Source organism: Rhinolophus hipposideros (genome assembly GCF_964194185.1).
Source record: "Rhinolophus hipposideros genome assembly, chromosome: 3".
In the NCBI taxonomy this organism is placed as follows: domain Eukaryota; kingdom Metazoa; phylum Chordata; class Mammalia; order Chiroptera; family Rhinolophidae; genus Rhinolophus; species Rhinolophus hipposideros.
In genome coordinates this window covers 95,961,835-95,984,627 of record NC_138049.1, presented here as the reverse complement: position 1 = coordinate 95,984,627, position 22,793 = coordinate 95,961,835, and the positions used below count along the sequence as shown (strand labels likewise).

The window sequence follows — 22,793 nt, the reverse complement described above, 5'->3', positions numbered from 1 at the left end:
GCTGGGGGGGAGTGGGGAGCGGGAGGAGGAGCGGGAGCCGCAGGAGCCCCAGCCGGGAACGAACCGGCGCTACGCACGCGCTCGATCTTCCAGTGCGCACGCGCCGGCGGAAGTGGCGGCTTTCTGGTGACGGTTGCTCCTCGGCGGGCGGAGCGGGAGAAGGAAGGGCCGCGGTGCGCAGGCGCGTCACCGCCCTTCGCGGCGAGCGCGCGGCCTGAGACCTGTCAGTTGCTGAGCGCGCTGGTTGGGCGGAAGCCACCCGGCTGTGCCGGCGGCTGCCCGGGCCAGGCTCCTCTGCGGACCTCCGTCCGTTTCTTCATCTGTGCGGTCAATAAATCTCTCTCGATACCGACTGGCTTGCTCCCGGAAAGGGAACAGATATTCAAGACCCCTTCATCGTCCTTCCAGGGGACGCCAAGCCCGGCATTGGCGGCATCCGCGGTTGGCAGTTTGGCCAGGTGTTTGCCACATTGGTAAGAGAATTTCAAAACTTCCATCATCACCGTTTTCAAACTTTTCGTGTTGCCTTGGTTATTGGTTTTTATGATCTAGCAGTGGGATGGTGACATTGGGCCAAAATTACATGCGATAGAAATACATGCTCACAGAGAGAGAAGGCCCGGGAATTGTCATCCAAGAGGATTTTTCTTGCGGGGAAAAAAAAAAATTTGTATTTTTCTCTATAGCTCTTAAACCTCCCTCTTGGCTTGTACTTATTTTCCCGGGATGTGTTAGGCACCTGATCAGCACCAAAGTTGTTTTGTACAGGTCGGGATAAATCGAGATGGTTAAAGATGAAGAATCGCAAGTATTGATGGTTTGTGCGGTTTGAATCGTTTGAAATGCTATATATGAGACTTCAGAGTAGTGTAACCATTATTCTGAGAGGAGCGTTGTGGCGGGGAGGGTTTCCTTCTCCATCTTTCAAAAGCTCTTGCTTTCTCCCGCAAAAATACATGAACAGCTTCATGAGCTGTTAAAGCCTGCATCTCACTCAGTTTTTGTGTTTGTATTCTCGGTAATTAATATGTTTGCTGGACTTAAATCACTGCTTCCTATTCGTATTTCACGGCTGGTATTTGTATCTAACATGGTGCGTACCTGGTGGTTTTCTGTGAAAATGCATTTGCTATTTTTACTCTGGCATCATCTGTTCCAGCACTATGCAAAAGGCACTTCAAGGTGAAGTGATTTCTGACATGTTACGGTTTTTAACTTGTACATGTTGGAAGAATCACATTCTGCCTGTTTTAGGTAAGTAGAATTTATAAGGAATTAATGCCCTGACACTCTGATTTTTAAATTCATTTTTGTTTGTTTTTTTAAGAATTACAATTAAGTTTTTGTTTTTTTTTTTTTTTGGTTTTTTTGGGAGGGAATGTTGGGGAACCGTGTGTTTCTCCAGGGCCCATCAGCTCCAAGTCGTTGTCCTTCAATCTAATTGTAGAGGGTGCAGCTCAGCTCCAAGTCCAGTCACCATTTTCAATCTTAGTTGCAGGGGGCGCAACCCACCATCCCATGGGGGAATTGAACCGGCAACCTTGTTGTTGAGAGCTCGCGCTCTAACCAACTGAGCCATCCGGCCACCCCTAAATTCAGTGTTTTCTTTCCACTAATCTTCCAGTTTGTAGTTGCATGCCACTTTTTTCAAGGTGAATGTTAATTTTTGACACTTTTTTTTTTAAAGAATACAGTTGAGTGCTTACTCAACTGTATAACCTGTGTTTCTCATATTTAAATCATGAATTACTGGTGTTTTCATAAGTTATCTTATTTACTTTAGGTCAGTGTTTCTCAGTCTCTGCTGCACATTAGAATTGCCTGCAGAACTTATAAAAATCACAATGCCCAAGTCACATACATACCAATTAAATTAGGATATATGGTGGTAGAAGCTGATATGAATATTATTTAAATATCCTAGGTGATTCCAATCTACAGCAAAACTTGGGAGCCACCATGTGAATTTAACATTTCTTCTCCAGATTTATAATAATGTCAAATGATAATATTAGTCTGTATCCACTATCGAGTATATAAGGTTTGTCCCTCCAATCTACCATTTATACCTTTACGTATGTCTATTCTCGAGTAGTATGCAGTATTGTTTTCTTTTGTTTTAAGAAATGTATATGAATGGGTAGAAAAATCACCAATAGAACACTGCAAAGTAATTGTGACAGGCAAGATTCACTGATGGTGCTTTGTGGTATGAGGACAAACAAGATATTAGCATATTCTCAAAGTATCTCCCCTAAAATATTCCTTACAAAAGGAAAAAATAGTAACTTTATAGTGGGAAACCTGGCAAACACTATCTCAACTAAATGATCATGGTTAGTATCACCAGTAATAAGACATATTGACATCATGTACCACCCAGTTTGATACACTGAGAAGAGCACATAATATTCTTGCCAAAAATGTATTATACCAGTGTTCATTTTTTAGTTTTGATCATTGTGCTATATAAAATGTTAACATTAGTGGAAACTGGGGGTAAGAGAACCCTACTATTTTTACAAGTCTAAAATTATTTCAAAATAAAAAGTTTAAAAAATTCACATGAATGTTATACTGTTATATATAATTTTCCGCTTCTCTTTTCCCTGAACTTATGCTTGAGACTTGTCTATGAAGTGGATTAACTGTTGGCTGAATTTCTCTGTTGATGTACATTGTGGTTTTAATTTGCATTTCCCTGTGACTAAATGTTAAGCTCATTTTCATGTGCCTATTGACTATTTGTGTATCTTCTTTTGTGAAGTGTTCAGTTCTTTGGGGGGATGGATATTTTTAAAGCTTTTAATACTTATTACCTTCCCCAAAGTGAGCCAATTTATTATTCTTCTTCTAGCAGTAGATGAAAATGCCTATTTAATTCTTGTTAGTTTCCAGGCTCTCATGTTCATGGTAACTCAACAATGGAAGAATGGAAATACAGTTTTTCTTGGCACTTTGGATTAGGTATCCTTTTTAACTATCCATAAAATATTGTCTTACAGAAAAATGGCCAATGGACAGGACCGGGTAGTCGCCCTAGTGGACATGGACTGTTTTTTTGTTCAAGTGGAGCAGCGGCAGAATGCTCATTTGAGGAATAAACCTTGTGCAGTCGTGCAGTACAAATCATGGAAGGGCGGAGGGTGTGTATATAGTTATTGTAACTGTCAGCTACTATTTTAATCTATAAGAATACATGCACTCTGCGAGGTCCTATTTTTTGAGATTTCTGAACTGCTGTGTTTGAGATCAAATAATGGCATCAGTGGCCAACAAATTTCTACTGTTAAGTTTGTAGCCTATTCATGTCAAATTTTAATTATTTTTGCTCGTGATCGTGTAATACTTTTCTGTTCCCCTTTTTTCTAACCATAGAATAATTGCAGTGAGTTATGAAGCGCGTGCATTTGGCGTCACTAGAAACATGTGGGCAGATGATGCTAAGAAGTTATGTCCAGATCTTCTCCTGGCACAAGTTCGTGAGTCCCGTGGGAAAGCTAACCTCACCAAGTAAGAAAAAAAGATTGTTTAAGGGGAATGAAAGAGTTGGAAATAATATCCCAGGAGGCTAAGAACTTATGTTTCAAATTTATTTTGTGTAAAGAGTATCTGAATAAGTTTCCTTTGGTCCACCAACTTTTCTGTGTGAATTGAAAACAGATTTTGATATTGTATTTCAGGAACAGTTCAGAGTCATAACTTAAAATTGCTGCCCTTGACACCCTTTCGGTTTCCTAATTATTTAAAAATTGGTTGTTATAATTAAAACTAAATACCAATTTCCGTCTTCTCAGACCAAGTCTGAAGTGTTTGAGATAATTTTTGAAGAGTTTTCCCAGAGAAGGCTGAGTCAAACTGATGTTCTAGTGCAATATCTAGAATTATTTGCCGGAACTGAACAGTCTCAAAGATTACCTTCTCTGTTTTTGACCTGAGCTGTCTCTCCTCAAATTTTAGAAGGTTAGCCTTGGAATGTGAGACGTGTATAGGCATAGTCAAGTTAAAGGTAGGTACAGCCCTGGCCATTATAATAATCCTAATACATAGTATGTACTGAGCATATGTCATATGCCAGGTACTATGTTAAGTTCTCCATAGGCAATGTCTCTTGTATCGCACATTCTAGTATTATTGCCCCCATCACACACACACAGATAGGAAACACGTTAGAGAGGCTAAATAATTTAAGTTCACACAGCTAGAAAGTAGAAGCCGAGGGTTCTTTTTTTTTAGATTCCAGGATCCACATTCTCCCAGTACACTATACTGGGTGGTGTGTTGTGGAAGTATCCTGCTTTGACTTGGGACTTGAGATATCCCTGAATTCACCTATGAACTGGAAGTCTAAAGGTGGAATGTCATAGTCAACCTCACATTGAAGTTATGGCCAGAAAAGAAGGCAGATTTGACTGAAGATTAATACCTTAACCCTAAAAGAATTCATTCAGCTAGTGGACATATACTACATTGCGTTGAATAGAATTTTATGCTGGTAAAGACAATGCAACTTCCCAGAATTATAGTTGAGTTCAGAGAATGATTTTAAAGTTACACACCACCAATTTTAAACTGGATCATTGATTTTACTTTTGAACAAAGACAGTTTTAGAAAATTTAGGAGTAAATTTATAGACCAGAGAGAGATTAAGACCTGCTGATTTAAAATTATTTTAATAATTAACCTGAAATGTCGAGTTATGAAAATATGATTTGCAGAATGTACATACACTAAGTTTATCAAATATTCTTAAAAATACCTTGGAGAAATTTGCTCAAGAGGCTGAGAAGGAATGCCAACTACTGCAGTAGAGTATCCTTCCTTGCCCTGTTTGTGGATGCGGGAGTATATCATGGTCTCATGCTCTTGCACACACTTGCATTCTTTTTCCTTTGAGGTCTGACTCCCCTCCATCCAGCCCAAATAATGATTAAAAGAAAAAAAGCCAAGTCTTTCTCTCTTTTATTTCTTTCTCTAATTCTCTCATTTGAGAATGTTTTAGAACAATAATTATACCAGTTATGATAGATGTCTTAGTGAAGAGGTGCAGATATTTCCATATTTGTGACACATCAAATAGGTTCAACAGGAACAAAGAACTTACTTTAAATTCCATAGCAAGTCCAAAGCAAAGCAAACATCCACATATTGCCGTGGAAAATTCGCTGTATACAGCCAGAAGAGCTGCTTGTTACAGTTTGAATAGACTATATATGGTGAGATCAGCATCCCCTGGGGAAGGCTGTCTGCCTGTCCAGATGTATCGCCACATTCTAGGAGCTTATCTTCAACTTGATAATCTTAATGTTACTATATTCAGAAGTGATCGGACTTGGTTGGTTATGTGTGTGTATGTGTGTATACATGTAGTGAGGGCCAGCTGACATGTTAATCAGACTCCGCATTGACTGAAGTATAAAATCCGTGTGTCACTTTATTAATTTATAATGAGAAATACCATCACGCGGAAGACCAGATACTTGGGTTCACTGATCAGTGCAGTGTTACCTCTTATTTGAAGACAAAAGTAGAAGCAGAATACTACGTGGTGGGTATATAAAAATAACAAAAGGTGTAGGTGATCATAGTAAAATGTTTTCTAGTTAAAGTAGTTTGAAGCATTTCTTTCCACTTTAGAGAGACCCTTGTCACATGGACATATTCATGATCTGGACGCACTAAAAAGCTTTGCCTCCAGAGTGCTTTTTCCTGGCTTCTGTTGTTGACCATCTGCCTGCTCATTGATCCCTTAGTTCAGTTACTATCTAGTCTCTGACAAGCCATTCTTCTCTTTAAGGAGACACTACACTGATTATTATATTATTGTTCCATTATGAGAAGGAAGGGATGGGACCCACAGTCTCAATGTTACCTCCATTTATTGCCTGCATGTTTAATTCTTGTATACTCGTTAGGTACCGGGAAGCCAGTGTGGAAGTGATGACGGTAATGTCTCGTTTTGCTGTGATTGAACGTGCCAGCATCGATGAGGCTTATGTAGACCTGACCAGCGCTGTACAAGAGAGACTACAAAAGCTGCAAGGTCAGCCCATCTCAGCGGACTGGTTGCCAACCACCTACATTGAAGGGTTGCCTCAAGGCCCTGCAACAGCAGAAGGGACTGTTCAGAAAGGTACTTCCTCGCATCATGTTACTTCTGCTTCCTGCCTTTGGAATCTGCTTTGCTTGGTCACACTGATACTTCTTGGACTGATTGAAAGTAAACAAACTACAATCTGAATGAATCATAAGGACTCACACGGAAGGATATACAAATTCTCTTATCTTTCCAGGCATCTGGATGTTGAGAAGCTTGTGAAATCTGTATAAAATCAAGTTTCTCTTTCGATATAACTTGGGCAGCTTAGAGTTATCAGTAAAAGGCTGACTGAGCATGTCTATCATTTGTAGGTTAATTAACATTATTGTAACTTGTTTTCTTCATCATAAGAAGGGTGTGCTTTTTTTAAGGTGTCCTCAAGTTCAGGAAATTGAGTCACTCAAAATTTTGAATCAGTTCATAGCACAATATTATTAATGTGATATGTAAGGCCTCTCTCATTTTATTTTACTTATTTTACTACTTTTCCCCTTTATAGTGGTACCCCCAACTCCCTCCCCTCCCCACACACCCTTTGGCACCCACTGATATATTTGGTATATCTTCTTAAATATTTATATGTCTTTAGAAATCATACTTTGTATGCTTTGTAAATTTGTGCTTTTAAATTACAAGATAGTATTGTATTATAGATCTCATCCTTTTTCTTAGTTTTCTTTCAATGGTGATTTTTTTTTATAGTTTTATTTTATTTTATTTTTACATCCCTCACACCATGAACCCCCCTCCCCCCACTTTCAATGGTGATTTTATAGTTCTTTTCATGTAGCTGTATTTATGTGTAATTGATTGCTTTTAAATAATTGCAATGTAATCCATGGTATGAATCTACCCTATTTACAGACCATGCTCCTAGTGATAAATTCATTGGCTGCTTCTAATTTCCTACTGTTTATATGATGAATGTCCTCATTCATCATCTTTGGACCTATGCTAGGTTTTTTCTCTGAGAAATATTTTCAGGAGTGGACTGCTAGGTCATAAGGTATACACATAAGGGTAACCTACTTTATCTAAATAGTGCCAATTTACTCTCCAGAATCACTGTAACAAGTTACCCTACCCCTGGCAGGGTACGCAAGCATTTTTTTTTGGCAGTATACAAGCATTTCTGTTTCCCCCATATCCTTACCAGCAATTGATATTATTTAATGTTTAAAAATATTTGCCAATGTGGTGGCTATATAGCGGTATTTTGTGCTTTTAGTTTGTTTTAATTTACATTTCTTTATTTACTAATTGAAGTTAAGCATCTCTTCATATTCTTGTTAGCTAATTGAGTTTCTACTTTGGTGAATGGGGTCTTTATAATCTTTAACCAATTTTCCTTTGTATTTCCTGCCTTCTTTTTTTTTTTGGCAAGAGTTCCTTGTATTTCCTAGTGATTAGTCCTTTGTCTATTTTTGACATTGCAAATATCTCAAGTCTGTCATCCATTAACTTTATTTATGCCGTATTTCATTGAACAAAATTCTTTTTGCCCTTCAATTTTTCACCTCCTGGTTTGTGCATTTTGAATCTCATTGTAGACATCCATTTCAACCAGAAGTTCACACAGACATTTTTCTACATTTTCTTCTATTTGCCTTATAATTTATTTTTAGGTCTTTCAACCATATGAAGTTCACCTTTTTATTTGATTTAAGGTAGGGAGCCACCTTAGTTATTATTGTGAGTCAGTTTTCCTAACAAATATTTATTAAACAATTCATTCCTTCTCAACTTCCTATATATAAGTGGATCTGTTTCTGCTGTATCCCATCAGTCTTTCTGCTCCTGCTCCAGAAATAGGTTATGTTATCTTATTGTTTGTGTATAGTGTCATAATATTTAATAAGGACTACCTCTGCTTTTGTTTTTCAAAATTGTCTTAGCTAGGTATGCACCTTTATTGTTCAGTATGTATTTTAGAATCCATTAGTTGAATTCTGCAAGCAATCCTGACAGATTTACATTAAATTTACACATTTAGGGAGGGTAGTTATCTTACTGTTACATTATTCCACCCATAAACATATCTCACCAATTTTTCAGGTCTTCATTTATATCCCTTTTAATGATTTTTTTAAGTTAAATATTTTGATTTGCCTGTTGTGATATATCTGCTTCTTTTGAGATCTGGAATCCAGTATGTTTTCCTTTTTCTTGCACATCTAAACTTTTAATTGATATAATATACGTAAAGTACACACATTGCAAGCATACATACCTTGACTCATTTTCACAAAGTAAATCCATCTGTGTAAGTAGCACCCAAATCAAAAAACAACATCAAAATTCTAGGAGCCGCTCTTGCCTACCCTTCCAATCACCATCCATTCCGCTTCCACCTCTCCTACAGTAACCATGGTCTGAATTTCTATTTAGCTTATTTTTGAACTTTATAAAATTGAAACCATGCAGTATATACTTGAGTCTGGCTTCATTCACTCAACATTGTGAGATTCATCCATTCTGTTGTACGTAGTTGCGTTTATTTACTCATCGCTGTGCAGTATTTTATTATATGACTATCCCAGTTTACTCATTCTACTGTTAATGGGTATTTGGGTTGTTTCCAATCTTGGGCTACTAAGAATAGTGCTGCTAAGAACATTTTTATAAATATCATTTGGTGAACAAATGGATGCATTTTTGTTGGGTATGTGCCAAGAAGTGTTCAGTCATAGGGTTTGCCGATATGGAGCTTTTTTCGTTTGTCTATAGTTAGCTTTAGTAGATAGGACCAAACGGTTTTCCAAAACGGTTGCACCAGTTTCAAATCGCACTAGCAGCATATGAGAGAGAGTGCCAGTTGTTGCTCATCCTTGGCAACACTTGCTTTTTGCACTTGCATTTTAGCCGTTTGGATTGATCTACATGTAGCAATATCATGATGTGGTTTGGGTTTGTATGTCCCTCGTATTAATGAAATTGAGCACCTTTTTGTCGATTTATTGACCATTTGGATATCTCCTTTCATGAACTACCTGTTTAAGTTGAATTATCTTGTCTCATTCATCTATAGGGTTTTTTGTTGTTGTTGTTGTTGTTGTTGTGTTTGTTTGTTTTTACAGATTTTATTGGGGAAGGGGAATAGGACTTTATTGGGGAACAGTGTGTACTTCCAGGACTATTTTTCCAAGTCAAGTTGTTGTCCTTTCAGTCTTAGTTGTGGAGGGCGCAGCTCAGCTCCAGGTCCAGTTGCTGTTTTCTAGTTGCAGGGGGCACAGCCCACCATCCCTTGCGGGAGGATGTGCTCCAACCAACTGAGCCATCCGGGAGCTCAGCGGCAGCTCAGCTCAAGGTGCTGTGTTCAATCTTAGTTGCAGGGGGCGCTGCCCACCATCCCTTGCGGGACTCGAGGAATTGAACCGGCAACCTTGTGGTTGAGAGCCTACTGGCCCATGTGGAAATCGAACCAGCAGCCTTCGGAGTTAGGAGCGTGGAGCTCTAACCGCCTGAGCCACCAGGCTGGCCTATTACATTTTTTTTTCTATCATATTTTCTACTTGGTTATTGATGTATAGGGGAATGATAAGTGATTTTTCTTTTTTTTAAGGAGGGCACAGCTCACAGTGGCCCATTGAGGGGATCCCACAGAGGGGATCGAACCGGAACCTTAGTGTTATTAGCACCATGCTCTAACCAACTGAGCTAACCTGCCACCCCTATAAATGATTTTTGTGAGTTCATCTTTATTTACTTCATCTACTTGATAAAAACTTGTGATATAGTCTGCATGAAAGTTCTTTAAAAAATAAAATGAACTTGATGGTTAAAAATATTTTCTTAGACTAGAATAAAATTAAGGCAATAAAAACGTGCTTTTACGGTAATATTAGATTATGATAATAGTTCTAGGTACAAGATCTAAGAGAATCTGTGTCTTATATTTGTTAAATCAAATTCCGCTGGATCTCCCAGAGCAAAGAATTCTATATTTAGAAGCTTTTCAACAGGGTGTCTACCCTTTTTTTCTAGATATTTTCTATTACTTTAGATCATGACTATATTTAAAACAGTGTATCTATTCTCCCCTTCATTTGTAACATGTACTTTTAGAGCTATTATTTTGTAACATTGTTCTTATTCAGAAGAGCTCTTTCAGTATAACAAAACTTTGAATGTTGGACATTAGCCAAAAAGAAACTGTCTGGATACAAATCTGTAGCAAGTTAACTTCTTGGGGGAAAAATAAGATAATCTGTTGTTATTTGTAGAAACAATGTGGATTTGTGTGGGGCGGGCGGGGTAGGGGGGAGTTCCAAGAGGTTCTGGCTTATTTCTAGTCACAGTGGTGAATTTCCCATGGGTCTCATGTTTTAAAATAAGATGTGAGATGTTAAAGTTTCCTTTTGCTGTTGAACAGCTGTATGATATGCCTTCAACAAGTTGGTTTGAAGGGTGATAGTAGCAGAACTGTCAGGGAAGCTTGTGGGAAAGACCATTGAGAAATTATTGTATTCTCTGATCCTCATGTGGGAGAGTTTATCAAGCAGGAGGATGCAGATCCTTTAGTTCTTTAGGGAAAATACAATGGACAACAAAAATGTGCCACTTAAAGGAGGCAAAGTTATGGTACATAATCATTTGATGATGAAACATGTCATGATTTCTTTGTTATTCTGGGACCAGAGTCAGAAAGTCACTGATCATAATAAGTAAAGTTTTCTTTGGTCTTAGCTTCGTTTACCACATTTTATTCTGTGCCCTATTTTTTTTAAATAAACATTTAGAATTTGTTTTATAATACTTTAAACCATTGGTTCTTTAAGGTTTTTTTGAGGGCTATATATCCTTTAAAAATCTTTAGAAAGCTCTGGACTCTTCCTTGTATCAGAAAAAAATACATATCTACATATGAGACAATTTTACATGCAGTTTCCAGGAGATTCACAGACCCTTTGAAACCGATATACCTCAGAGTAAGGACTATTATTACGCATCACATAGGTTTTTGGATGAAACTCTTGTTGAATAGCTAGCTCTCTGAAGATGATGGAATATACCTTTGTTGGTGATCAAATATTAACTCAATTGGGCATGTTTCTCTTTCTTCTACACCTATCTTTCTCACCCATGTGCATTTTTATTTAAAATGCCAATGTTGATAAAGAAATTTTATTTCTGTGTCTTATGCAAGTGTTGCTTTAGTGTGTCCAATTTAAATATTAAGCTTTCAGGTGCAGTGATATCATATTATTTACAGTGTTCAAACATTGAAATGTCTAGTAAATGGTTTATATTTCATACCATATTCCTGAGTCTTTTTGTGATATGTGCAACAACAACAACAAAATGATAATGGAAATTAGCTGATCTAAGTGCTTATAACCTTTACTATCCTGCCTCTTAATGGGTTCAAAGCCAGCAGTTCTGCTCAGCTATGCTACATTTGCAACTTTGTATTTTCTGTTCCCAAAATAGTTATGTTTGTGGAAAGTTTAAGTAGTAAGATTACTTAAGGATAATACTCAAAAACTGCTAGAGTGAAAACTTTCCCTTCAGGGCTATGTTGTAACTAGTTTGTGTTAGCTAAGGAACTCATTTGTCCTTTCCTCCCTTTGCTTGCTGGTAATTCATTTCTTTCTAAGAACCTATTGAATATCTTCTTAATGCAATGACATGAAACAGTTGGATAGTGGTACAAAAAATTATAAATCAACTGTCAAAGGTAAGAATTGCAGTACTTATAGAGAGAGTCCTTGCTGACTTTGAAGAAGTAAGCCTGTGTTGCGAGAACTTTGCAGAAGACCCCACGGCTAGGCTCTGATTGCTGCCCTCTGTTGACAGCCAGCAAGAAAACAGGGACCTCAGTGCTACAAACTGCAAGATGCTAGATTCTGCTTACAACCTGATGGAGCTTGGAAGGCACTCACCAGCTTGTAGCACAGAGGAGGGCACCCCTGTTATCTGTACAGGGACTTCTCTTTTGTAGTTATGGGCCCTGGGGTTGTGGAGTCAAGCTAGAGGTTTATCAGTCTAACTCCAAAGTTTTGGTGCAAGTCATCAACATTAACTCTTAGGTCAGTTGTAGTCAACATTGTACTGGAGGCACAAGGTGGTCCAATCAGAACAGCAGAGGAAATAAAAGATATTCAGATGTGAAGGAAGAAGGTAACTTACTTTGCAGGTGACATGACCATGTTTATAGAAAATTCTCAGCAATCAACCCCTCTTCCCCCAAAGAAAACCACTAGAATAAGTGAGATGAGCAAGGTTGCCGGAGACAAAGTCGAAGATAATATAAAAATCGATAGTATTTCTATATTCTAAAATTAAAAATGGGAAATTGAAATTTAAAAAGCAGTATCGTTTGTAATAGCATTAAAATTGTGAAATTATTAAAGATAATTTTAACAATATGTGTGAAAAGTGAGTTCAGTGAAAACGACAAAACATCACTGAGAGAAACTGACGAAGACAGAGTCAATACCATCTTCCATACTCGTGGAAGAGGCATACAGTACCCATGGATCAAAAGGCTAATGCTGTTAGAGCTCAAGTCTCCCCCAATTCACCTACAGATTCATTGCAGTCCCTTCCAAAATCCCTGGTGGGTTTTGTAGAGATTGACAAACTGATTCTAAAATTTGTATAGAAATGCAAAGGATGTGGAAATAGCCAAACAACTTTGAAAAAGAACTACGGTGGAAGGTTTACACTACCTGATTGTAAGATTTAACTACAGACATTCAGCTGGCTGTTCAAGGCCACAGACTTTCCATCCTAGAACCATGGCCCAATTTGTCTGCAACCTCACAGAGAAGGCCCTGGCGCTGGTGAACACGGCTGTGACTTAACCTGAAGCCTCGACTGACCACATTTTGGCGCTGTGCTGCTTCCTCCAACCCCTACTGAGATCCTTACAGCTATTCAGAACTTGAAAATAGTAGTCAGTAGTGCTCACACTGGTAGCTTTCAAACTTCTCACAGCCAAACCATTTAGCTGCTAAATGGTTTGGGGGCCACTGAATAATGGATATGGTTTTATGTAGGTGAGATCACAGGCAAATGTGGCATTGTTGGCTATAATGTTTGAAGACCTGTCTTTAATAGCTGTTTCTTTTGGGTTTCTTTGAATGTTCTTGGATCATGTGTGATCAGACTAGTGTTTGAATAAAATATGTCAGAAAGAAAAAAGATTTAACTATAAATTTACAGTAACTAAGGCAGTGTGATATTGGTACAAGATGAGACATATAGATGAATGATACAGAATAAAGAGTACACAAATAGATCCCTCATTCATTCATTTATTCATTCATTTATTTTTTGGTCAGTTGGTTTCCACAAAGCTACCAGATGATCCACTAGGAAAAGGAAAGTCATTTCTCACTTTAGTGAGCATTTTTCACCAAAAACTGTCTGGATCTTTTCCCTCTACTCCACCACAGTGTGTCAAAGCAAAGCCACAAATTTAATAGATTCTTCTTATTAACCAGAGAAGAGAAAGAAACAGAGGATGCCGCTTATCTTCTGTGGTTCTGTTCCACTGAATGGATATAGAGTAATAGGATTGCAACTACCTAATTCGGGAGAGCAATAATGAAGAAATCTGAAGCAGAGAAAACTTAGCTCTACTAGTTAAGTAAAAGAGTCCAGAAAACCCCACAATTTTAATAAATTGTTTTCTAAACCTAATAAATAGTTTTCAATTAAGGATGTTACATTTATTATTCTTAATATGTATAAGGCACTGTGCTAAATATATATATATATATATATTTATATATTTATATATATTTAGCATATATTTAGCTAAATATATATATATATATATATATATTTATATATTTATATATATATATATTTAGCGCCCCAAAGTTAGCAAAGTTAGCTAGCATAGTTGGAGAGAACCTCATGATAGATGAGACCAGAGATAAGCCCTGAAGTATAGATAAGAGTTAAGGAGTAAGAGCAGGGAGATAGAAAAAAAAACAAAAAAAGAGCAGGGAGATAGAATAAGTGATGTCTAAAGGTAGAAACATGGTATGTTCAGGAAATTGTAAGGATATAATGAAGTTGGGATTGGTGGAAGAGAAATTGAAAGGGGCAGATGGTCTTCAGTGCCAATTTATAGAGTTGGAACTTTATTTTGTAGGCGTGAGAGAGCCAATGGCATTAAGCCAAAGGAATAAGATTGATAACATTCGTATCTAAGAATGTTTAATTTGTGGGAATTGTGTAGAATGCATTTAGGGAGGAGGTGGTTTAGGAATTGAGGTGGTCTAGGCAAGAATAAAGAAAACCTGAATGAAATAGGGTGTGTTGCAATGGATATGGGAAATTTTGAGGTGGTCTTTGTTAACTAAATAATGAGGAATGAAAGATTAAAAAGAAGACAATGTTATTTGCATTTTAAACCTTTAATAGACATAGGGAGTTATGGGAAAGAGAACCTTTGAGAAGAAAGATATAATAAAAGTTGATTTTTAGTTATATTTAGTTTAAAACTATAATGCAAAATTCAAGAAGACTTATTTTGTAAGGCAGTGGAGATAAGGAATTGGCATTTAATAAGCGTGTGGGGATTGAGAGTAAGATTTGCATGTACTCAGCATAAGCAAATTGAAACAAAAGCCAGTACCAGGTTCACCAAGAGAAAAAGCATATATACAAAGAAGAGGAGAATGTTCCTCCGTACTCACAATTAGGGTATTAGAAGAGGAAGAAAAGCTAGCAAAGAAGAGAAGCGGCAATCATCAATAGTTGGATAACATTGGGGGGAAGAAAAGGGTAAAAGGGGTCAAATATATGGTGACGGAAGGAGATTTGACTTTGGGTGGTGAACACACAATGCAATATACAGATGATGTATTATAGAATTGTACGCTTGGAACCTATATAATTTTATTAATCAATGTCACCCCAATAAATTTTTAAATAGTTGGAAAATATTTCTAGGTGCTCATCTTCCTCCTCTTTTCTATATGTGGATCTTCACTCTACCTCTCCAAGATATTTTGAGTGTATTTTCTTGCCTTGTTCATACCTCATTACTGCCTCTTTAAACCAGCATGTCTGTATGTCCTACATACCTAATTCCTCGCTATATAATAATTTTTTATGCTTTTTCAAAATTGTGGCTAGTTCTAAATTGGATAGTAAGATATGTTTAAGGACCCGAATCCAAAGCTTCATCTAATTCAAATAGCTTGTTTGACCTAAAATAAATCTTCTAGTGCCTCTGATGGGATTTTAAGCTACTCAGTGGGAACCTGTCTCTAAAAATATATGTACTGTATACCAACTTAACTTTATATTGAAACACGAGCTAATTCTGAATATATTCTAACTGAATAACAGAATTCTTGGGGATGTGCAAGGGGAAATTGGAGGAAGAAAGTTCAAGAGAACTGGAGAGAGAAAACATGAACTTTCAAATCATTGCTTATGAAAGATTATATAAAATATTTGTTGCATGTTCAAACCATACGTTTCAGCATGAAGGAGAAATTGATCTCTCTTGTGAGTATCAAGTAGTCTTCTAAAATGGCTACTATTTTTTTGTGGAAACCTACATATCTGAAGTACCTGAAATCTAAGCATTTCTGCAACAGATAACACAATTAAATAAAAAGTCCCAATTTAAAAAGATGTCTAAATGTGACCTCTTAACTTTTTCAGAGGAGATGCGAAAACAAGGCTTATTGCAATGGCTTGATTCTCTTCAGATTGATAACACCACCTCTCCAGACCTACAGCTCACAGTGGGAGCAGTGATTGTGGAAGAAATGAGAGCAGCCATAGAAAGGCAGACTGGTTTTCAGTGTTCAGCTGGAATTTCGCACAATAAGGTAAAGGCTACTAGTAGATTTCAAAGAGATACAGACAACTGTAGTTAAATACAGCAGAGACAGATAGGAGTGAGACATTTAAATCATATACTTTGAAATGGGTTTCTGTTTAAAATTTAAGCACTAAATAAAAGCCTAAATAATTCTCTAACATGGGAATTGACATTGAACATGTACTTTTTCCTAAGAAGCAGGCTGAAAAATGTGCAGAAAATGCTTATTTATATAGTTGCATCCAAAGTATTTCCTTACTGGCTGAGCTATCTATAGAAAGGAGGAGGCTAGTCTTTGAATTTTATACGTATATGAACTTATTTAGTTTCCTTTCACCTGCTGAATATTCTAGTATTATATCTTATGTGGTGTGGCCTGGGTATTGTATGCTTTGCTTAGTCCCTGTTTCCTAATGAAAGCAATAAGAGAAATGGAATAGTAAAACTTGATTCATTTGGACAACTATTTTGATTTAGGAATACAGACAATTCTCGATGACCCAGGAACAGAATTACTGGTTTTCTGATTAAAGTGTAGGGAGGGCTTGGGACCTTCATCCCCTTCTGACTAAGCTCAGTAATTGGGCAATGACTGATCATTGGTTACTGCCTTCTCCCCATCCTTCCAATCAGAGGAAAGTTGCCAAACTGCCCAGCAGTTTGGGGTTTTTTTTCTGGTTGGGTTGCAGGAGAGGAAACAGAAGTCCCAGTGTAGTAACTTAAACCAGACTAAATGTTGCACAGCGAAAGTTCCAGAGAATCTCTCCCGTGAATTTAAAGAATGATTTTATACGTTTCCTACCAATTTTAATTTGCGAAATGATACCACTGAAGTACCTCACTCTTTGAAAAGGATTTATTTATTTATTTTCATTTTGAAGTCTTGTTTACAGTAAGTGTGCTCATAGAAGAGGATTCTGAGCCCAGTCTCTCTCAGAGACACTAAATTATGGTTAATCTGTATTAAATCTGGAATTCAAAATGGACTAACATTAATCAAGAAGTGTAAATACATGGGGGAAGGTAAAACAAGTTTGTTTCAGTATTTTCATATGGGCACATTAAGAAATACATCTGAAGTTTCTTCTGCAGCTTCTCTGCTTTTCCCCCTCTTGACGTGGCTGGAAAAAAATGACTAAAGGGAAACCGAGAATGGAAGATGTGGAAAGGACAAAATGGATAATGATAGTGGGTCATGGTTTCCACTGAGGATGCTGTGGGACCCAAGGTTTAGAGATGCCTTGAGTTTCTGGTTTTGTTTTTAATGTGGACACCTCTAGTTACAGCCCTTAAGCTGTGCCTGTGTGTATACATGTTTGTTCATATTCACCAACTCAGTGCGTACACGAGTGTTGACAGTAATGAGGTTTTTACGCTCTCCTTGCTCCAGGTCCTGGCAAAACTGGCCTGTGGACTAAACAAGCCCAATCGCCAGACCCTCGTCTCACACGGCTCCGTCCCACAACTCTTTAGCCACATGCCAATTGGCAAAATGTAAGTTTTCAAGGAGCACCTTATATTTTACTCATATGCACGTGAAGGCATTCTCTGGCTGTAGTTTCTTCGGTTCCTTATGGAGGATTGGAGCCGGGGAAGAAAGGTACCAGGGAGGTAGGAGGGAGATAACGCAGAAAATTTCAAAAAACACACTAAGACATTTTTCTTAATGAAACTTCAATTCTGGATTATCTGTGGGAGACCTTCATCCTGAATTTCAAACGATTTTTAGCTATATGGTTAACTTCCCTCTGGGCTGTTATTCAAGTCAGTCACAAAAACATCAAAATAAATAGCAATTTTACTTCTTTTCCTGTAACATCACATCGAGCTGTTCAGGGCTACTGACTTGCTCCCAAACTAGGGAAAGAAGCCAAACTAGAGAAGAAGCCAAATAAAATGAATAACTAGGCCGTGCCTACCAACTGTGTGGGCTTATAATATGGTTGAAGAGACAAGATACAACAGTTCAAAGCAACAGTGAAAGTGTTAGCATGAGACTTTACATGAGTTATTGCTAACTGAACTGTGCTGGTAGTTACTAAAGTTCCTAGAGGAGTAACTTGAGAAGGATTTATGAAAAAGGCATGGATTTGTTTTGAGATTTGGCATAATTCGGAGAGTCAAATGAGAATAGAAGAGCAATACCGATTTGGAGAATATTTTGAACACAAAGAGGGAGAAAGTCTGAGGTATTTTTAGTGGACTGGAGCATAAGTTAGTTTAGTTGGACCTTATTTAGGAAGGCAAGTGATGAAAATAAGACTGAGAAGATCGGTGGAAGACAGATTATTGGAAACCTTCAAAGCCAGGCTGAAGATGTTTGACTTTGTTCTTAAATATAAAAGGCTTTACCTATGGAAGGGAATTGTTTGGAGATTGGAATTTTAACCCCTAAGTGGGACAGTAGTCGATCCTATACAAGTGAAGGTTTTATGTACAGTTGAGTTGGTGACTAATTAATGACTTTAACCTTTTGTTTTTGCTATTGGTAATCTTCCGAGGTCCTAACTCCCAGAATATCTGCATTCCCAGAAGCATCTAGTCTTATGCTAGAATATTAATAGCCTCCAGGACCAATATGTGCTCTCATTTTCCCTGAACCTTCTAGACAGCTACTCACACAAGCAAAATGTCTTGTATCTGCTGTTAACTAGATATTTAGGATGTGACCTATCAATTCCTTGTCTTTTTTTTGTCAGCCGTAGTCTTGGAGGAAAGCTAGGGGCCTCTGTCATTGAAATCTTGGGGGTAGAATACATGGGTGAACTGACCCAGTTCACTGAATCCCAGCTCCAGAGTCATTTTGGGGAAAAGAGTGGGTAAGTGATTCCTAATGCTTTTCAATCATAACTTTTATGGAGATGCTAAATTCACATATGGTTAAAAGCATCTAGTAAAATCTAGACCTATCTTTAGGTTAGCATTTGTTCCTCAAGGTAATCATTGGTCCCTTTGCTTTAAAATATTAGATCACTATGGCCTATCAGTCTAGAGTAGTTTTTCATGTACCTAAAACAGGTTGATAGATAGGAACTGTTACTTTGAAGCTTGGAAATATACAAGTACATCATCTACTCGTACGTGTGCTATGATGTTGATATTCTCTTAAAATCCTTCTATTTAGGCTAAGTACCAAAAAACTTGGGGATATAAATCAGTAGCTTGCTTGGCACTTTTCCAAAAACACAAATGATGACTTGGCTTTAGAAAACATAACCCGTGTTTCTCTCCTTGGCAATATATTGCCCTGGAGTTCATTGGGAAGGGCAGGGATTCTGTCAGAGGTGACGTATACTTAATTTTGGACAAATTTTCCCTTTTTTATGAAAGGGTTAAAAGGGTAGTAGAATATAGGTATTTTGTTTTGTTTTAACAAGAATAATCATTTGCTTTCACCTTAAACTTTTTTGCTGGCTTTATTAGATCTTGGCTATATGCCATGTGCCGTGGGATTGAACATGACCCAGTTAAACCCAGGCAAATACCCAAAACCATTGGCTGCAGCAAGAACTTCCCAGGAAAAACAGCTCTGGCTACTCGGGAACAGGTAGGCAGGCATTCTTGACAGAACATTGACTCTTTAAAGGGGGGTTAGCGGGTAGGTTTTGGTAGCTGCAAAAGGTTTAATAAGTTAAATGGAACCTTTTGCTATAAAGTATGAAAGGAACAGAAGTTCTTCTTTCTTGTTGAAAATTGGCCAATTTGAATGTGATTTATTATTTTTTCCATCTAAAAAGAAATAAAATGGAACTGATCGAAGTTCATAAAGGAATTACTCATTTTTGGTAGGTGGAAACTTGGAAGGCCTAGGATATTGTGCCTCAAGTTTGTGTTTTTTTTTTTTTTTTTTTTTTTTTTTTTTTTACCCTCAGAGCTGGAACATGCCTGAAATTCACCTGATGGCATGCCAGCAGGAAAAGAAAATGAAAATCTTGAGCTAGAGCAGGTCGGAGTACTGAAGATTTCTATGATCTGTTGACCCCTTGGTTATAGGGGAAACTTTCTTGCACACTTCCATTTTGGGGAGTTCTGAAAAAAAAATACACCGTCCAGGTCTATCATCAACCTGCAGTTTTCAAATGAAAAATGAAAGTCTCACTCCTTTTTTAGGTGCAATGGTGGCTTTTGCAATTAGCCCAGGAACTAGAGGAGAGACTCACCAAGGACCGAAATGATGTAAGATTTTCTTTATTCCTTGGGTGAGCTTTGGGATTTAAATACCTTACCTGATGGAGTAGAAATGAAGGTACAAAAAGAGGAAACTTTAATAAATCTTCTTCCATAAAACTCAACTGCCTTAATACTCAACATGATTTTCAAAAGCCTGGATCTGTGAACATGCACATAAGACCTGATGACCCCTGCCTCCCTCATTGCCATTTGCCTCTACATTTTTGTCTATCTCTTATCTAACTATTCCTGCAACCCTGAATCTACATTGGATCTTCGTTAGAGTACAAAGCCATTAAGCTGGACTTTTAGGGGCTGGACTGTAAATTATTGGACTTAAACATAGTCCATGTGATGAAGTTCTGGCAGTTTTAGACACAGAGCATTAAGTCAAAGATTTGATATCTGATGATTCATTTCTTTATTGATATGTATTTTACATGTCATAAAATCCACCCACTTATAGTATACAGTTCAGTAGTTTTAATATATTCCAGAATTGTTCAACTATTCTACAACCAACTTAAGAACATTTTCATCACCCAAAAAAGAAATCCCATACCCATTAGCAGTTACTCCCCCAGCCTTAAGCAACTACTAAGTTGCTCTATATGTCTCTGTAGACTTACTATTCGGGACGTTTCATATAAATGGAATAATAATCCAGTATATGGCCTGTTGTGACTGGCATGAAATCTTTCAGTTAACGTAATATTTTCAAGGGTCACCCACATAGTAGCATGTATCAGTATTTTATTCCTTTTTTATAACTGAGTAATAGTCTGTTGTCTAGATATACCACATTTTGTTTACCCATTCTTCAGTGAATAGATATTTGAGTTATTTCCACTTTTCGGCTAATGAATAATGTTGCTATGAACATTCATGTACAGATTTTTGTGTAGATGTATGGTTTTCATTCCTCTTTCTCCTATATACTTAGGAGTAGAATTGCTGGGTCACTGGTAACCTATGTTTAGCATTTTGAGGAACTACTAGATTATTGGTGCACTTTTTACATTCCCGCAATGTAAGAGGGTTCTAATTTCTCTATATCCTTGTTATTGTCTTTTTTTTTAATTTTACCTATATTAGTGAGTGTGAAGTGGTATCTCATTATGGTTTTCAGGTGCTTATTGGCCATTTTCTTATCTTCTTGGGAGAAATGTGTGTTGAGATCCTTTGCCCATTTCTGAAATGTGTTATGTGTGTCTTTATTGTTGAGTTTTATGAGTTCTTTATATATCCTTGGTACAAATCCCATTATATGTATTTTTTTTTTTTGGCAAATTTTTTTTCTTCCAATGTGTGGGTTTTCTTTTCACTTTCCTGATGGAATCGTTTGCTGTGTCCTCTCCTGTTGAAACATCTGGGAGTCCTGTGAGTCAAATGTATACTGTCAGGAATCATCCCAAACTACCTGTTTGCCCCTGTTTAGCCGGACTGGTGGTTCGTGATTGTTCTTTGGGAGGTAACAGAAAGAGGGCTATGATCCCGCTCATGTTGTGGGCCTATTTGACTTTGCCCACTAGGCGTCGCTCCGTTCTCATCTCTTTATAAGCTGCTGGGACTTGTCTTCCCACTTTGTGTCCAGTGAAACATAGTAGGGATCACTGAAAGTTAATCTATCTTTAAGCTTAAAGATTTTTTTGTCAAAAGGAATTCTGGACATAGAAGATCCTGTCATTTCATTGTTTAAAATATTCTAATGGCTTCCCTTCACACTTAAGTCATGTGTGGATTTCTTTTATTCTATAACGACCAATATGACTTGGTCTCTGGCTACTTCTCATCTCCTGTCCTCTCCCCTTCACTTCCCCTGCTCTAGCCTCCACTCTGCTGGCCTCCTTCCCTTTTATTTAACACACCAAGCTCTTACCTTAGCACTTTTGTACTTCCTGTTCCTTCAGCCTAGGGAATCTTGCTCTTATCTTCTTAAAATGTGCTCCCTCGGTTTATTCAGGTCTCTGCTTTCATTTCACCTTCTCTTCACTTTTCCATCCACCCTATCCCATCAGCACTTCCACCGCTCTCTGCCTTAGTCTGCTTTTTTCTATAGCACTTTCTAGTCATTTCTGTTACGTGTCGACACGTTTATTATCTGTAGCTCCTACTACAAGATAAGGTCCATGAGGGCCTGGGCTTTATTTTGTTCTCTCTCCTCTCTCTCCAGACGTACCTGATACAATAGCAGGCATTTAGTTACAGTTGAATGGTTTTAGTCAGCAAGGACTCCTTTGTAATTGCCAATTTGTATTCTCTCAAGACCTACAAATCTGTACCAACTGGATTTACAAAATGTACATACAGATTGTATTTTTACCTCCAAAAATTAGTTGCTGCTCTTGGCATGTTTGCCTTAGGGATGTTTCTTCTCACCAACATCTTTTGATTTTGAGGGGATCCCTATGTAGACTTTTTACCTTGTTATAGTTCTGCCTCTGGACCTTTGTTTCTTAGTTTGCTTTGCATCACAATATCCAGCTGCTTAGACTTCCCTGAAAAGTGACTCAATGATTTTGCTCTCTAGAGGCAGCTCACCACACTGTATCTTCTAGAGATGGGATGTAAAGAAGTGGGAACTTCTGCTCTTCTTAATCATAAGAGCATCGGAGCAGATTAAAGACTAGATCGCCTACATGGATCTATTGACATCCTAGCTAGGGTCTTCCTTTCAGACAATTACTGACATGAGCCCTTCCTTCAGTCACAAAATAGAATTCTGT

General features: G+C 37.6%; 1 protein-coding gene across 2 annotated transcripts in view; it reads left to right on the top strand.

Moving 5' to 3' along the window:
* Positions 1 to 77: 77 nt before the first annotated feature.
* Positions 78 to 22,793, top strand: part of POLH (DNA polymerase eta) — a 26,798-nt gene continuing 4,082 nt past the window's right edge. Inside the window, exons 1-9 of one of the 2 annotated variants that reach the window (XM_081045252.1) lie at positions 78 to 473; positions 3,006 to 3,146; positions 3,379 to 3,513; positions 5,917 to 6,134; positions 15,735 to 15,904; positions 17,288 to 17,391; positions 18,597 to 18,716; positions 19,321 to 19,444; positions 20,008 to 20,073. In XM_081045252.1, coding sequence (XP_080901378.1) covers positions 3,010 to 3,146; positions 3,379 to 3,513; positions 5,917 to 6,134; positions 15,735 to 15,904; positions 17,288 to 17,391; positions 18,597 to 18,716; positions 19,321 to 19,444; positions 20,008 to 20,073 — 1,074 coding nt within the window. In that variant the 5' untranslated portion in view covers positions 78 to 473; positions 3,006 to 3,009. The remainder of the gene's footprint in view (positions 474 to 3,005; positions 3,147 to 3,378; positions 3,514 to 5,916; positions 6,135 to 15,734; positions 15,905 to 17,287; positions 17,392 to 18,596; positions 18,717 to 19,320; positions 19,445 to 20,007; positions 20,074 to 22,793) is intronic. The other variant, XM_081045253.1, reaches the window with a different exon arrangement.